The sequence below is a fragment of the Somniosus microcephalus genome, chromosome 2, assembly GCF_052327205.1.
Source record: "Somniosus microcephalus isolate GS21.2 chromosome 2, FLI_Smic_1.0, whole genome shotgun sequence".
In the NCBI taxonomy this organism is placed as follows: domain Eukaryota; kingdom Metazoa; phylum Chordata; class Chondrichthyes; order Squaliformes; family Somniosidae; genus Somniosus; species Somniosus microcephalus.
The window spans coordinates 43647544-43664533 of NC_140988.1; the positions used below are offsets into that span (position 1 = coordinate 43647544).

Genomic DNA, 16990 nt, shown 5'->3' on the forward strand with positions numbered 1-16990 from the left:
AAGAATAGTGAAAATTAACAAATTCCAATGGAAAGGCCATGAAGGAATCCAGCCAAATCAATTCCAGACAGATTTCTTCTTCTTCTTCTTCTTCATCACATCGTCCGCATGCCCGATATGAGACTCCCAAAACAAGCGCTCTACTCAGAGCTCCGACACGGCAAGAGAGCCCCAAGTGGGCAGAGGAAATGCTACAAGGACACCCTCAAAACCTCCTTGAAAAAGTGCAACATCCCCACTGACACCTGGGAATCCCTGGCCCAAGACTGCACGAAGTGGAGGAGAAGCATCCAGGAAGGCGCCGAACACCTCAAGTCTCTTCGCCGGGAGCAAGTGGAAGCCAAGTGCAAGCAGCACGCCCACCCGCCCCTTCAACCACTGTCTGCCCCACCTGTGACAGAGACTGTAGGCCCCGCATTGGACTCATCAATCACTTGAGAACTCACTTTTAATGGGGAAGCAAGTCATCATCGGTTCCGAGGGACTGCCTAAGAAGAAGTACTGGATGGGTTCAGTGCTATGCGCTACTTCCGCTTTTGCAAATAAAAGTTGTGTTGAAGTCCTATTGACATCGTAGGACTCTGATTTAAATACTTTAATGAGGCTCCCTGCATGCTTCAGATGGGCACCTAGGCTACCCAAATTAAGCCCCCGAGCAAACTGGCAGACGGGATCAAAGCGGAAATGGGGTGGTAAGTGCAGCCCTGTGATTTTTGAGCTACCAGGCGGCGCAAGTTAAAATCGGCCCTATTATGATGGTCACACTCTGTACACTCAGGTACTAAAACAATGAAGAATAGAGGCAGACATAGATTAAAAAGTCTCACCTTTAGAACAATTTTTAAAATAAAATTTATAAGCAACATGGACTATGATTAAAATTATATTTCTTTTAATTCTTCCACTTATTCATTTGAATTTTTAGAAATATTTTTTATTTAAACAATAATTGCTGATGGCATCATTGAGGTACAGCCTTAAAGGAGTGGCTGATGCTGACTGTAAGCAATTAGTAGATGAGAGTCATTCACCTAAGGATGATTCAGCATCAACATTCCAGCTACCTCACACAGTTGGATTTAGTAATCTTTGTGAGCCAAGCCATTGCTCCCATTCATATCATCAGCATTAATTGGCAATCTCATTCGGAAAGGCCACAGGGTGCCTGGTGTGAGACATCGGGGAAAAATGCCACACGACTGAAATGGAGGTTATCTTCTTAGGTTGGGGCTCAGGCACATTGTTGGGCCAGAGTAGAGGGAGCTTTACTCTGCATATAGCTGTGCTATACCTGGGTGCTGACATTGGATACCTGAAATGGAAAGTGTTCCATTATTGAACAATACATCCTTCACCTAAATGGACATCTCTATGCATGCCCAGAAAGTAGCTATAAGATCTTTCACCAGTCCCAAAGATTTCCTGACAACAATGAAGAATATATTCCACAAGCCACAAATTAATGGCATATTTACCTAGTACAAATAGTTGATATGATTGACAGAGGGATTTGGTATGGTCCACAATGTATGCCAGAATCCTACTGGCATCTACACAGTGATATGATCTTTCTAACTCTTAATTGTAAGGGAAGAGATAAAAAGAAAGCATCACAATTCCCTGATCACTACACCAATTATTTAAGGCTGATCTCATTAATTGTACATGCTGAAACCAGAACTGACAAAAATGCAGTCTTCCCTGATAGATATTTTGGGTTGTAAAGCCATTAATAGGACCAAATTAACACCAGGTGAGATGACATTTGGTTTGGCTTGTAAACAGCTTTATTCCATTGTAGACAAAACATGCAGAACACGGATAATGATGCAAGACACTTGGTACAATCAGTATGACTTCTGTATGTGCACTATTTCAAAAATAAAGAACACACCCACTCTGATGGGTCACAAACTCAAAAGCACAATTTCGCTCTGCACCCTGCTCTTGAGCCCAGGGCAAAGGTACTCTTCCATTCAGTCATTCTGCTGCTGGACTGACTTTTTGGTGTGTCCTTATATTTTATAAAAGCTTCTCTTCCTGACCCACAGAGATCAAAAGACTTTGTCAACACAAAGGAGCTAGATGTCTTCCTGAATGGCCAGACAATAGCTAATAAATTGGCCATTGTTTGGAATCTGTGCAAAACTGCCCACCCCACATTTAAATGACCTCTCAACTGCCTATGGCTGGGCAAATGAGCATGGGGCTGTCTGGTGAAACTACTCCCTTTCAGGCAAGCTTCTGTTTATGTCTGAATCTTTTTTGTGGAAAAACAGCTGAAGAATTTTGAAATGTGGCAACAACCTTTGTAGTGGTGTTGCTTCCTGGATAGAATAGAGAGGATCAAGTAAACCATAACCATGCCCTCTGTTGCCATTTACATGTGTCGGGGCAGGCTCAGGGTAGGTAGTCTTACTAACTGTTGATTTTCCAGAAGATGATTTTGACAGGCCCTTTTGGAGCAGAGTTTTGGCCCATTTTCCTTTAGTCGCTACACTGCCTGAAAACAGGTGGTTTTACCAAGGAAAATCCAGGCCAACATCTCTCTTATGGAATATTGAATTCAGGAGAGGGTTATCAGAATCACCTTTGTCCTTTCTGGTCTGATCTTCTGTAATACCCTGGGTAATAGGGTGAATGCTTACAGAAACAAAATAGAAAGACCATCTAGTATCCAAGCTGACTTGTTTTCAGTCCTTAACATTTCACTCCTGTGCAGCACCATGGGACGTTTTACTACGTTAAAGGCGCTATATAAATACAAGTTGTTATTGTTTTAACCGGAAGTGCAGAGATTGGTGATTGGTGTCCAATGATATGAATGTCTATTGTTGGGTAACCCCAAATCCAGAATATGGATTACTGTATCTCCCATTCATGAAAGTGGATCCCAAGCAACTGAGAGCATTGGCTGTCAACTCTCTACCTGTCGTGCTGAAAATGTTACCCCATGGTTCGGACACCAATGAGGATGCAGACATACACACAGATGGCTTCACCAATAGACTAAGAAAGGTAGTGTTCTACCATAATGCTGTGAAGAGGAGACAGCAATCTCTGGCAGCAAGATGACTTTTTCCAGGGAAGTGAGAAACAAAACACCTGCAAATGTAATTTTCTGCTTTGGTTCTAGATAGGTGGATAATGAAACTGTACTTATGCAATGGTAGGTACTGTACCCCTGATGCCCAGCTAAGCAGTTTCTCAGTAAGGAATTTTTTGAGGCAGTTATGCATCCAGAGATGCATCTTGCCAATGAAAAGCCAAAGAGCAGCACTCTGTACTAGTATTTTCAACCTTGAAAATTGAACTTGATAATGGCAATGGCATTATTGGATGGCATCTTTAAATCTATTGCAGCTGGCCAGTCTCCTGAACACATTGCCTGAAAGATGTTGGGGAAGATGAGATATGCAGGAGGGGCACTTGGTTCCTTTCCAAATCAGCTCTGCCAGGTTATATAACCAACCCATGCAATTGTAAGCTCCCGAGGAAAGGTTCTGCCAACTTGTTTTGTACCCCAACCCTCAAAAAGCAGCATATGAGGCGAAACTTTAATACCCATCCAACCTCACGTTATCTATCCTAGGTGCATAAAAATGGTCTGCGCCCACAAGGTTAAGCTGCCTTTTCGCTATTCAGGTGCTGAGGGAACCGCAGTGTGTATTTTTCGCTTGCGCCTTCTGGATCAGTTGCCTTCTGCGGCATTTAGCAGGATCGGTGCATTCACGGCGGTTTCTGCGGTGCCTGTGAAGCGGGTAATTTGCGAAATGCATCGTCTGCCACCCTTGACAGAAGCTGCCGAACAATAGCACGGGTGGTTGATGTAAGAGGCCATGGTGAGAGTCAGGGCGGTGCTGACTGACAACGTAACGTGACGGTGACGCCGCTGTTGACATTCTCGAGGAGAGGTGAATCAGCCGCTGGCGCCTGTCCCATTCTAACAGCAGCGGCAGCGACACAACGGGCGCCGCGCGAGACCGCCTCGCGCGTGCGTTCCCTCCTTCCTCCGTCCCGTTTGGTTTTTAGTTTTTGAACAACCGCGGAGTTCGAATTCGGTTGTTTTTATTCCACAGGCGCGTCGGTTTACGTCATGACGTAACAATAACACCGTGCTAGGACGCAGTCGTGTGTTTGACTCGGGTTAGGTGATTTTATCGTTCGGCTGCTGACAACATCTGTTGTGACTAAATGCCTTTTTTTTGTAATTTTGCGACAGCAATTTAGACATTTTTAATCGGGGTTGTGTTTATTTAATATATATATACACACACACGCGTGTTTGTAGTTGAGGGAGGGACGCCCTCCCCTGGTCGCTGTGTGAGGGGAGCTCTATTCGGCGGTGTTTTCGATGATGCTGCGGTTGTCGCAGGTCGGCTAGTGTCTCGCGGTGCCCAGGCTCCCGCCGCTGAGATTTATCCTGCTCGCCCATTTTCTTTTTTCGCCGTTGCTGCCGCCAGCGATGTGGCTCAATCCCGAAGAAGTGCTGCTGGCCAACGCGCTGTGGGTGACGGAGAGAGCCAACCCGTACTTCGTGCTGCAGAGGAGAAAGGGGCACGGTGAAGGGGGCGGAGGGCTGGCTGGTAAGGCGACCAGTGAAAACTGAAAATCTGCTGTGTCTTTTAAAAAAAAAAAAAAAAATATTGACGGGAATGCAATGCAAACGTGTTCCAAGTGTGCATTTGAGTTCTGTGCGGTTCAACGTTAATTGCTGTGAATTGATCATTTATGTTGGATTTAGGACGTCTGTACTTTCTGGGGAGGGAAAGGAACAGAATCTTTTAGATGTCAACGTAATGTAGCCGCCTGGGTATTGCATGCATCGTTCACCCGTCTTTTTGATTAGGCGACATAATTTTACTATGATATGGCTGCAAATGACCAATTTAAATGTAAATCTTGGAGTATTCCAGTTACAGGGCACCTAAAGTTTTGTTCAGTTTTCTCCAAAATCTGTCAATTCATCACCTCCAGTTAAGATCTGTACTGTAAATCACAAGATTTGTTTAGCTCTTGGAGTAAAAATGATCAATTTCATTATCTAATCAGAGTGAGCTGAGACCCACTCTTTGTGTCCTTTAATTTGTGAAATACTGTAAAATGTCTTGAATTTCATTGAGTGACATTTAAGTCTGAAAAATAATGGGAGAATTGCTGTATACAGCAGTCTCCTAAGAATTTTGCTTTGATCAGTTTTCTCTGGGAAAAACATCACTTTCTCTTGGTATTTTTACAGTAGTAGAATTCAATCCATTGGAAACGAGGTTCGTTCAGAAATGCAAGCAATATCTGTTAGTTAAAATACCCCATATTCCCTTTGACGGTATTGTTCCTCCAGTATGGCATAATTTACACAACTGTCTCCCATTTCGCTTAGTTGATCTCTTCTGTTTCACTGGGTTATTTTTGACATGTTTTAACAATAGATTTTCATTTAAATATCTGCATATGAAGATTGTGCTGTTGAAAACATTGTTGTGGGGGTTCAATGCTACCTGTAAATAAACCCCCTGCAGGCTGTTTATTATAGTACTGTATTTTTTCATTGGTAAATGCTGCAGATTTTGTAAGTGTGGTTTTACAGAGCTTTGCTACAGACTGTAAGGCTCTTAGTACTGCAGGCTTTCATCCCAAGGGCATCCTAGACAAAAGCTTTGCTTCCTGTGTAATCAAAGCAACCTTGTTTCTTGTCATGTGATCAAAGCTATTTCTGTGTCTCGGAACCAATGAATGTAGAGATGGAACAACAGGGCATCCTGATTTAATGGATATTTTTAATCTTAGCAATTCGTATTGTTTTATAAAACCTTTCTAAATGTTATTGTTAATGCAGTGTTTAATCTAATGAATGAGAATATGAGAAAAGAGAAATCCAGAATAAGAATTGGCATCTCCTGATGTAAATAATTTTAAAGCAAAAAAAAATAATTTTTGGAGGACTTATTTAAAGGTAGTGATGTACCTGCTGGTGATTAGAACCCTTCTGCTTCTGGTATCCCATATTAACATCAAACAATGCCAGTTCAAGCATTGTATGGCCAGATGCAAAGTAAAGTTCCCTCTGCTCTTTTCCTGGTAAATGCCTTGAAGGAGAAAAGGCTCGTGTGATTTTTATTTTTGTTCAAAATACATTTTTTAAAATTATCACCTGCTAAAAAATTATCTTGACCATTTTACAGACAGTTTTCAGATTCATGGGGACAGATATTGTTTTTCTAGTGTCAGCCAGCTCTGGATCAGCTATGAGCTGCCAAAGTGTCAGCTCCAATGAAAATCAGTGGAGCTGCTCCAGGGCACATATGTCTGTGAAGTCTGCATCACTGAAGACCGAAGTGGAACCCTGGAGTCAGTCTCCATAAGCCTGGAAATAGCCTGTAAAATGAACAGTCTTTTCTAGAAAGTAATAAATAGTTTTATTTGTTTAAATAAAGGTACTATACAATTTCAAGTTATACTGTACTTCTTGCTCAATGTCTGTGTAAAAACGATATAATGTGTAATATATTCCTTGCTGTTTAAAAATAAATATAACCTTCTCACCCTGACAGAAACCTACCATCTTAGATCTCCCTCTAGGCTACTTTAGTGACATCACTGATCCTGCAGTCTGGGACTGGCTGCATTCATTTTAATGACTGTATATTAATTCTGGTGGGAAGCCAATCCAAAGCCATCCAACCCGAGGAAAGCACTTAACGTCTCGGCATGCTGCATACTTTGTTAGTGGATAATCTGCAGCTGAGTGTCGAAACTGCAGATGTAAGCTATTTCTGCCCCCACTGAGCTCTGACAATCTGGCCCTAGATGTCCAAGCAGCTCAGTATTAATTACTAGCATTTCTTATTCTATGCATTGTCCTGTTTGAGCTTTGTGTGTTTGAAGATTTGGAATTTGTTGTTTTAGCTCTGTTACCTCATTGATAGATAAATCCTGAATTAGTACACCAAGAGCAGCACTGAGAGATACTATCTATATATATAAAATGTGTGTATATATGTGCCGGTTTATCAAAAAGTCCGGATTACAGAGAGATATAGTAAAAGGTACGAGAGCCCCGTACATGGCCACAGATCCAGGCGTCCCTGTTGCTTAGCAACAGGTGCAGGAACCCTGGCCACAAGATCCAGGCATCCCTGTTGCTTAGCAACAGGTGCAGGAACCCCGGTTACACAGCCACAGATCCAGGAACAACCACTAATATGAAGTAAAACTTACCTGAACCTACTCCTGAATTTTGCCAGTTAACAGAGATCTCCAGTTATTTAGGTGCCGGTAAATCGAGAGTTTCCTGTATATGTAAAGTAATGAAGCATAGATTTAAGCTTTATATTGGTATGCATCTTTGTGGCCCACAGAAACAAAAACGCTTGTTCACTCTTGATCGAAGAGCATCATACTATTGTAAACTACTGGTGTAACAGCAATAAAGGAACTGAAACACCGAATCCAGGAACAGAGCACAAATGGAATCAAAGCGATTCTCAGTAGCTTAGATGAAAGTTTCTTTCATTGTGTTGCTGATTTACAGTGCTTTCTATTGGTCATGCTGGCATTCTAGTTTCCTTTTTTCAGATTCAACCTTGCACCTTACTGAACTAGGGAGGTGGCAGGCTGAGCACTTACAATGAAAGCATTTTAAAATTTCCAAATAAAATTGTATAATTAGACTTCAAAATGTTTGTACTACAAACCAAAGATAGAAATACACGTTTCTCCTGCATTTTCTTTTATAGCAACATGTTTAATTAAATACTAGTCAATCTTCTGTGATGTTGCACATAGGGAGTCCAGGCCAAATGTAGTCTTAAGGTGAAGCTGAGTTACGGGGCTGGGATAATTGGAGCAGTTGTAATTCAGTCCTTATTTAAAGTTATGCTGTCCATACCTTCATATAATACTTGGATTTGATATTATTTACAATCAAATAGCAAAACTGAGGTGCTACAGTACCACCACTGGTGACAGGCTGTAATTACAGCGTGATATATTTACACAGGCAGTTTCTGTTAAATGTGGACATATGAATTTAAAGTGGAATAGTTGACAAGTATGCACAGATGTAAGTTTTTAATGTTATAGATATTAATGCAATAAAGACAACTAACAGTGAAGTATAATAGGCCTTCAGTATAAAAAGTAAAGATTTTCAAGGACTTTTTCCAAACTCCTGTGAATTGGTGCCACTTCTAAGTTCAACAACTTTGTTTCAACAGCAGTGTTTAGGATGTGTCCAGGGTTCGTAATTATTTCAGCACGAAGGAAATACGAATATATGAAATGTGCATGAATTCTGAAACCTTTGTTTTTAGAAGAATTTCTCAAGTTGAGATGTAGCCTTGATTGCCTTTATGTTCTATAGAATTATGAGATGTTAGCTGAGTAATTCAAAGACTCCTGAGATGTACATTTTGTGTGGAGTGTGTGACGTTCAGCCAAGTCAGGGAACCCCTGTATTTAATGAATCTTTCCTAAAATTTATGTAAAATTCAGTGAATTTGACAAGAGCTTGACTTCATGGATTCTGCCTAACCCATGCAAAACGTATAGCTTTATGTTTGAGGCAGTTGAAAAATTGGCCCTAAATTAAAGAGAACAGTTTCATGCTCACCTTTTGTGAAGACAAGGGGGGTGATTTTCCTGCAAGTGTGGGGAATTGTCGGGTTCCCCGAATGTCGGGGTTCCCACACGAATCTAAATGGGTCTGCCAGATTGATGCAATTTTCCCTCAATTGGCCAATTCATTTCCAGCGTGTGGGAACCCTTGCTAATTGACTATTTCCAGTCAGAAAGTCGCACAGTATGATGTCATCATTCGTGGTGCTTTTAAGGTCCACAGCAAGCATTGCTTCCTCTGCAGGCTTCCAAACGAACCATACAGGATGGCAGAGGAGCCTGCAGCAGCTGTGGCCAGTGCCAGGCCCCGAGCTGCCTCCAAATTCGACGAGGCTTCACTGCAGGCGTTATTGGATGGGGTGAGGGCCCACAGGTAGGTCTTCTTCCCTAGGTCAGGGAGGAAGAGGCCTCCCACTGAGACCAAGGCTGCATGGATGCAGGTGTCAGCAGATGTCAACTCGCTGGGAGTCACCAGAAGAACCTGGATACAGTATCGGAAACGATTCCATGACCTTCACCGTACAGGAAAAGTAAGTATGAAGTTTCCATCACCCTCAAACTGATCCCCATTGCCTTTCCCCACCAGCACTCAGCTTTAGCACTCTCTTCCTCCACATCCCACTTCACAGTCACATCCATGCACCCTTACCCATTCCCTCTCTCTATGCTCACATTCACATAACTATTCCACCATGCAGCCCTCACACCTCCTCTCACTCTGATGCTTTGAACACAACTGACAACACACAGGGAGGGCCCTTGGTCTTGCAGTCTCACACCATCTTTGTCTCCCTCTTAAGTATCTATGCTATGCAATCTCTACACTCACTCCTTCATTGTCAGTCAAACTCCACTCGTCTCCCTCATTGCAGGAAAAGAGAGCTCACAACAACAGAGAGCGAGCCAGGACTGGAGGAGGCCCACCCTCAATAGCCCACCTGACCCCCTGGGAGGAAGGAGTGCTGGAAATTGTCAGGGCTAATGTGGCTGCAGATGTTGGGGAAGGAGAGACGGGCAGTCCCGCAAGCTGGTGACAGAATAGTTTTCCATCTCTCTCATTGACATAGCATGAGTCGCTGTTATGATTCTGAAGCTACATCATTTGGACTTATGAACATCTGCAAAATCCAATGTGCATGTAACCTTGGCATCACATCTCTAACTCTTTCCTTTACTCCCCCACAGGACCATCCAGAGCCCCCGTCCCCACTGTGGAGGAGGAAGAGGCTGAGCAGCGAGATTCCTCCGAGGAAGCTCCAACTTCTGAGGGTGCAGCGTCAGCAGAAGTAAGCACTCCCAGCACCAGCGCAGACACTCACACCTCGGGGGGACCTTTGGGACATAGAGTAGTGTTGTCACCTGGTGTTTCACAGCTCACAAGTGAGCATCAGCAGATTGTGGAGACAGGGACAGCAGTGGAGAGTCCTCGTCGGAGGGCGCAGGCCTCTGCCAGCTCAGCTCAGCTGCATGTCGACCCTCTATCTCTGGGTCCATCCGCAAGAGAAGAGGTGATGGATCTCCATGCACAGATGCAGGAGTCTCTGGCAGGTTTTGTCTCCAGGGTCGCTGCGAGTGTGGAGCAAATGGAGGAGTCCATAGCGAACATGAGCAGAGCCTTAGTGGAGTCATTGGCGCATGAACGCATCACCATGGAAAGGATGGCTACCTCCGTGGTAAGGCGGGCTACGGCCGAGGAAAGGAGGGCTACGGCCGTGGAGGAGCTTAGTCGCCAGGGTATGGAAAACACGGTGAGTGTTCAGAATAGAATGACATCTCTTGAGGAGCGATGGGCATCTTTTGAACACAGAAACCAGACCTTCATGGAAGTCCTTCTGAGTAGGACTGCCATTGTAGATACAGGTCCCCATGGCCCCCCTGATGTGCAGCAAGGTGCTCTCCAGCCACTTGCAGGCGCTGAGGGGGACCTGACCCATGAGAGGGAGGTTGTTGGCACACCTCAAGGAAGTGGGGCTCCTCTTCACGCGCTCACACTTCCATGCCACGTCAGAGCCCCGCCGGAGTCCACACCCAAGTGAGATAGGTGTCTCAACCCCTGCACAGCCGCAGGAGCAGCAGACTGCTGGCGAGCCCTCACGGGCTCGCCACCCCAGAGGACGCCCGCCAAAGGTGTCGACACAGGAGCAGCAGGAAAGTCAGCAAGGGGCCTCCACATCTGCTGAAGCCACAGGGGAACCACTACATAGGAGCACGCGTAAGAGAAAAATAAAGCACAAATAGTCACAAGGGTAGTCATTTGGGTGAAAAGTTTTGTATATAGTTATGTCATCAGTATCTTGTTTATAAAAAATCTGATGGCAACTGCTGCAGTTGTGGCGTGTGTCATTTGGCGAATGGGGATTTCACATTGAGGCCTTAGAATTACTTGCAGTTGTCAGGATGCTGGTCAAATAGGTAGGAATGCGCAGGGTTTGGCCATTGTCCATGCTCAGGTAAGAAGCAGCGAGGCTACAGTGTTTGATGTACTAGGCTAAGCAAATCTGGACAGGATGAGTGCGTTGCTTGCATCCCGGGCAGCAATGTTCTCGCTGGTTGATGGGCCTCTGCAGGATGGTCGTTTTTGCCGCCCTCCTCCTCAGCATCATCATCATCCGAGGCGGGTCTGTGAGGAGCCACTTGGTCCTGAGGAATCTGCAAGCCACGACGCTGTGCCATGTTGTGAAGTACACAGCAAACCACGACGATTTTGGAGACCCTGGCTGCTGAGTACTGTAGGGCTCCACCTGATCTATCCAGGCATCTGAAGTGCATCTTCAGCAATCCGATGGTTTGCTCGATAATGCATCTGGTGGAAATGTGGCTGGAGTTGTAGCGCTCCTCAGCTTCGTTGGTTGGTCTCCTCAACGGCGTCATTAGCCAAGTCCGCAGGGGAGAGCCCTTGTCTCCAAGTAGCCATCCCTGAAGTTCATCTGGCGGCCTGAATAGCGGAGGCACAGTAGACTGGCGCAGTATGAGGGAGTCATGGCAGCTGCCAGGGTACTTGGCACAAACATGCAAAATCTCCTTCTGGTGGTCACACACGAGCTGAACGTTAAGGGAGTGGAAGCCCTTGCGGTTGACAAAAACTCCTGGATTGCGATGGGGTGCCCTAAGGGCCACGTGTGCAGTCAATGACGCCCTGCACCCTTGGAAAGTCTGCCAGATGAGCTGATCCAAGCGCTTGCGCCCTCACACTTGCACGATCCCTGGTGAAACGGATGTGATTGTGTGCGAGGGCAAAGAGGGCATCAGTTACCTGCGTGATGCAAGTGTGTGCGGCCGCCTGGGAGATGCCGCTGATGTCTGCTGCTGATCCCTGGAAGGAGCCTGAAGCAAAAAAGTTGAGTGCGGTGGTGACTTTGACGGCCACTGGTAAGGAGTGTCGACATGGTGCTCTTGGCTCCAGGTCTTGCTGCAGCATTGCGCAGATGTCAGTCACTACCTCTCGCGAAAGTCGGAGCCGCCTTTGGCACTGCTGCTCAGTCATGTTGAGGTAGCTGACCCTGTGCCTGTAGACCCTGTTTGGGGGGTATCTCCTGCGCCGGCGGCCTTCTGGCCTGTGCTGCCTTAGGTGGGTGAGCCGCAGCCTGTCACTCTTGCTGGTGCTGCTGCTGTTGCTGGATCTGCTGCTGCCGCCTCTGCTGCTGGAGATCCTCTAATGCCAAGAAGGGAAGGAAAAAAAGGCCTCCCATGCTTCTGGTAGATGCCTCCGTTGAGGAAGCGCTGAGTGAGGGTGGCGAGAGGGGTTTCCCAAGAGCTCACACTGGAGAAGTGTGTGAGGCTCCAACCTTCCAGAGCTGTGCCTAAGCCTGGAACAAGTTGCCCCAAGCCTGAAACAAGGTCCTGCAACCTACAAATGATGTCTGATTTAATCTCTTCTTTCCTGATTGACCTGCAGCTGATAGTCAGCAATCCGACATTGTTCACGCCATGCCATAGGGCAGCACGGTGGCATAGTGGTTAGCACTGTTGCCTCACAGCGCCAGGGACCCGGGTTCAAATCCGGCCTCAGGTGACTGTCTGTGTGGAGTTTGCACATTCTCCCCGTGTTTGCGTGGGTTTCCTCCGGGTGCTCCGGTTTCCTCCCACAGTCCAAAGATGTGCGGGTTAGGTTGATTGGCCATGATAAAAAAATTGACCCTTAGTGTTAGGGGGGATTAAATACGTGGGGTTACGGGGATAGGGCTTGGGTGGGATGGCTGTCGGTGTAGGGACCGGGTGCTAGGTTTTGGATGATCAGCCATGATCTCGTTGAATGGCGGAGCCGGCTCGAAGGGCCGAATGGCCTACTCCTGCTCCTATCTTCTGTGTTTCTGTGTTCCATCAGCGGGGTTCCCACCAGGTGTGTTTAACGTGGGAAAAGGCTGAAAATAGCAAGGGTCCCTTAAAATGGCATTATAGATGCCAATTATTGGTGATTAAGGTGCCTGAAGACCAGTCCCGCCTGCTGCGGGCGGGACTGATTCGGGTCGGACAGAAACGCCTGGGTAAAAAGCGGATGGGGCGGGGAATCAGGCGGGGGGGTGGTCGCGACCCCATATTTTTGCGACCTTCCCCCCCCCCCCCCCCCCCCCCGCGCCTGAAAGCCCGCCTGACAGCTCCAGGAAAATCGCCCCCAAGGTGTTTCTTCTACCATCCTAACAGCACTTCTCTTGGCCGAATCTTCTCTCTCTATAAATATATATATATATAGAGTTGGTTTGTCTGTTTGTCTGTCCGCTATACACTCAAAGTTATAGAGCGTACCTACACACATGTTCTATCAAAAGAAAGCTTATCATTAGGGGAGTCTAATAGGCGTATTTACTTTTTGGTCAGACAAAAATTGTTCGGACACTATACAAAAAACGGACAACTCCGCTCATTAGCGTTGAGTGACATGATGGTTAACCAATCGTACAGGGGATAGCGTTGACTGACGTGATGGTTGACCAATCCTACAGTTGAGTGACCTGATGGTTGACCAATCGGTGCGTCACGGGGGGCGTTTCATTGCGTGTGTGGGCGGGCCTAATCCTTCTGAGCTGAGGTGAGTGGTGGCCGTCTTGATTCCTAACTATTGGTTTATTTTTCCCACTTTGTGTGTGTGTGTGTGCAGGGGATTTTGGGAGCGAGTTCAGATGGGCAAAGGTTTCCTCGGCAACCGGGCCCGAGCCTGGGCCTCTCTCACAGCCTGTAGCCCCTCAGGAGGGCGGGGGTGGGGGGGGGAGGAGGGTTACCCCGGCAACCGGGCCTGGGCCTCTCATTCTGTAGCCGCTCAGGAGGGCGGGGGAGCAGCGTTACCCCGGCAACTGGGTCCGGGCCCCTCTCGCAGCCTGTAGCCGCTCAGGAGGGCGGCGGGGGGAGAGAGGAGGGTTACCCCGGCAAGCGGGCCCAGGCCTCTCTCACATTCTGCGACGCCGGCTGCCCGCCTCCAAGCTCTCTCTTCCCCGCGCAGCCCGGGGGAGACGGAAGCGAGCACACTCTCTTTTCTCTTCCCCCCCCCCCCCCCCCCAGTCTCTCTCTCTTCCCCGCAAAGCCCGTGGGAAGAGGGAAGCCAGCAGGTGAGCGCCGGTCTCTCTCTCTCTCTCTCTCTCTCTCTCTCTCTCTCTCTCATTCCATTCAATTCAATTCAATTCAATTCAAATGCTTTATTGGCATGAAAGTTTACAGAGAACCATATTGCCAAAGCTTACATAGCAAAAAGGTACAGTTTTCCAACATTCTGTAGGTGTCAATCGATTTGACATTTGTTGGGTACATACAATATTACTTTTAAACAATATTAATTTTAAACAGTCTTTCTACTTCATTTGGTACGTTCAATATTAATTTTAAACAGTCTTAATTTTAAACAGTCCTCAGGTTGTGACATGTTGTTACATATTTGGCCCCAAGGTATGGTCTGTCTCCTTCTCCTAGGACGAATCTCAATTTTGACAGGTCATCCAATTCCTTGAAATCTGGGGTTGTTTGGCTTAGCTTGTTGAATAATATGTTTCTTGATGTGTTGAATTTTTCGCATTTTAGGAGGAAATGCATTTCTGTTTCAACCTCGCCGGCCAGACATTGATCGCATATTCTATTCTCTCTAGGCTGCCAGGATTTCTTGTATCTGTCTTTTTCAATTTCCAGTTGGTGGTCGCTTAGTCTGTACCTGGTGAGGGTCTGTCTCTGTTTTGTGCCTCTGATGGTCGTGAGGTAGTCTGCCAGTTTATATTCTCTTTTTAGGGCCCGGTAACATTCTAATCTGCTTTGGCTTTCGGTTATTTTGTTCCAATGTTCCAGGTAGGTTTCTTTGCATTGTTTAATGATTTGTTTCACTCGGATTGGTGTTTGGACGGCTGTGTTGGTCTGGGGCTGGTCAGGGTCCGGCTGAGTACTTAGTTTCAGTAGCAGCTGACTCAGGGGACTCTTTTCTGGGTTTAGCTCTTGGGTCTGAAAGGCTTTGAAATGAAGGGTGTCTGGGGAGCTAGATTTGAGGTGATTTAGGAAGTTTAGTGCTCGTTTTTGGATGTTTATTATCAGTGGGTATCTGCCTAGTTCGGCTCTGCATGCATTTGTTGGCGTTTTTCTTTGGATGCGAAGGATGCTTCGGCAGAATTCTGCATGTAGGGCTTCTATTGTGTGTTTTTCCCATTTAGTGTAGCTTTGGTGATTTAGCGGGCCCCATACTTCACTACCGTACAGTGCAATGGGCAGGATTATGCTGTCAAATATTTTGAGCCAGATTTTGATTGGGATTTGGATGTTGTAGAATTTTCTTTTTATTGCATATAGGGCTCTTCGGGCTTTTTCTTTTAGTGCATTCACTGTTATGCTGAAGCTCCCTGATGCTGTAATAGTTAGACCAAGGTAGGTGTAGCTCATAGTGTGTCCTATAGTGGTATCACTGAGGGTAAACTGGTATTTGTTTTCCTGACATCTGGGCCTTTTTTGAAAAATCATGATGTTGGTTTTCTTTAGATTTACTGTTAGAGCCCAATTTTGGCAGTATTTGTCGAGTAGGTCTAGTTGTTGCGCTCTCTCTCTCTCTCTCTCTCTCTCTCTCTCTCTCTCTCTCTCTCTCTCTCTTCTCCCCCCCCCAGTCTTCTTTCTTTCTTTCTTTCTTTCTCCTCCCCCTCCCCCCTCTCTCTCCTCTTTCCCCCCCCCTCTCTCTGCTTCCCCCCCTCTCTCTCTCCTCCCCCCCCTCTCTCTCTCTCTCTCCTCCTCCCTCCCCCCTCTCTCTGCGCTACTTTTTTCATAACAACATCCCCTCAAAAAACCCTCAGCACCGCCGGGCACTCCAGCTAGTTTAAAATAATTTGGGGGTAAATTTTCATCTTCACGCCTGGGTGGTAATTTAATGGAGTGGATCAGCCATATGTTGTAGAACTCGCTCGATTTTCATCCTGTTGAAATTAGAAAAAATTTAAATCAGGCTAGTTCTAAATTCCAGATTTAGGCCCAAATGGTGAAGATGAAAAATTACCTCATTCTGTCCTAATCTTGTTACTGATTTAATGCCCAACCTGCTCAAATTAAACAAACTCTACCTCTACTGATTTCTATGATTTTTGAGACTTTGTTTTCACACTTGGAACCTTTGGTAGGTGTACAATAATTTCCATTCATATTATTATGACACTCCTGTCAGCAAAGTGTAAATGGAGCCCCAGAGAGACTTTCTAACCAACCTTTTACCAGTGGCACTTGTCTCCAGGCACTATGGATGCTGGTGTTGTGCATGCATTATTACACTTCCATTCTCTCCGATCACCTGTTCAGTTGTACTCCTAAGGTCCAAATTATGCAGTAGTAAGAATTTAAGATTTTTATAACAGTGCTTATGGAATTGGATAGCTTATCCATATGCATTATTGATTTGTACGTGGAGGTAGTTTTTCACCAGTTGAGAACAGATTCACACAAAAGTGGATCTTGGCTACAGAATGTTTGGCACTGCACGCCTCTATTACATTCTTTATCTTAAGCCTTTTCTCTAAAACATCAGCTTATACTCTGCTGTACCAGAAGCCTTCGGGACACATTTTTAAGCTAGGTTTCAAAGTGCCCAGTTCACAGTATAAGTCTTCATTTATCCTGAAATGAAACGATTTCACCTTGTTCTAGATCTTTTGAAACTGTACCTACAGTAAAATCATTTTTATCCTGCAAATGAGTTAGAAAAACATATTTCATAGTGCAGAGGTTAAAGACTGCTAATACATACACAATGTGTTACAGACTAATCTTAAAACATTCTTCATTAGGCTGGAAAGAAATGGTCTTTGTATATAGAGTAGCCTGATGCCTTGTTGTGCTGGGAACTGAGATTGGATCTGATCTATTTCTAAGGGATTGCTTAACGGGATAGTTCTTGCTGGCTCTGTTGCTAAGTCATCATCTATCTGACAGG

General features: G+C 45.7%; 1 protein-coding gene across 1 annotated transcript in view; it reads left to right on the forward strand.

The window, feature by feature from the left end:
• Positions 1-3947: 3947 nt before the first annotated feature.
• The window catches only part of tbc1d9 (TBC1 domain family, member 9 (with GRAM domain)), a 70244-nt gene continuing 57201 nt past the window's right edge, over positions 3948-16990 (forward strand). The window contains exon 1 of the mRNA XM_086009001.1: positions 3948-4586. Within this exon, the coding sequence (XP_085865127.1) occupies positions 4466-4586 (121 nt within the window). The 5' untranslated portion in view covers positions 3948-4465. The remainder of the gene's footprint in view (positions 4587-16990) is intronic.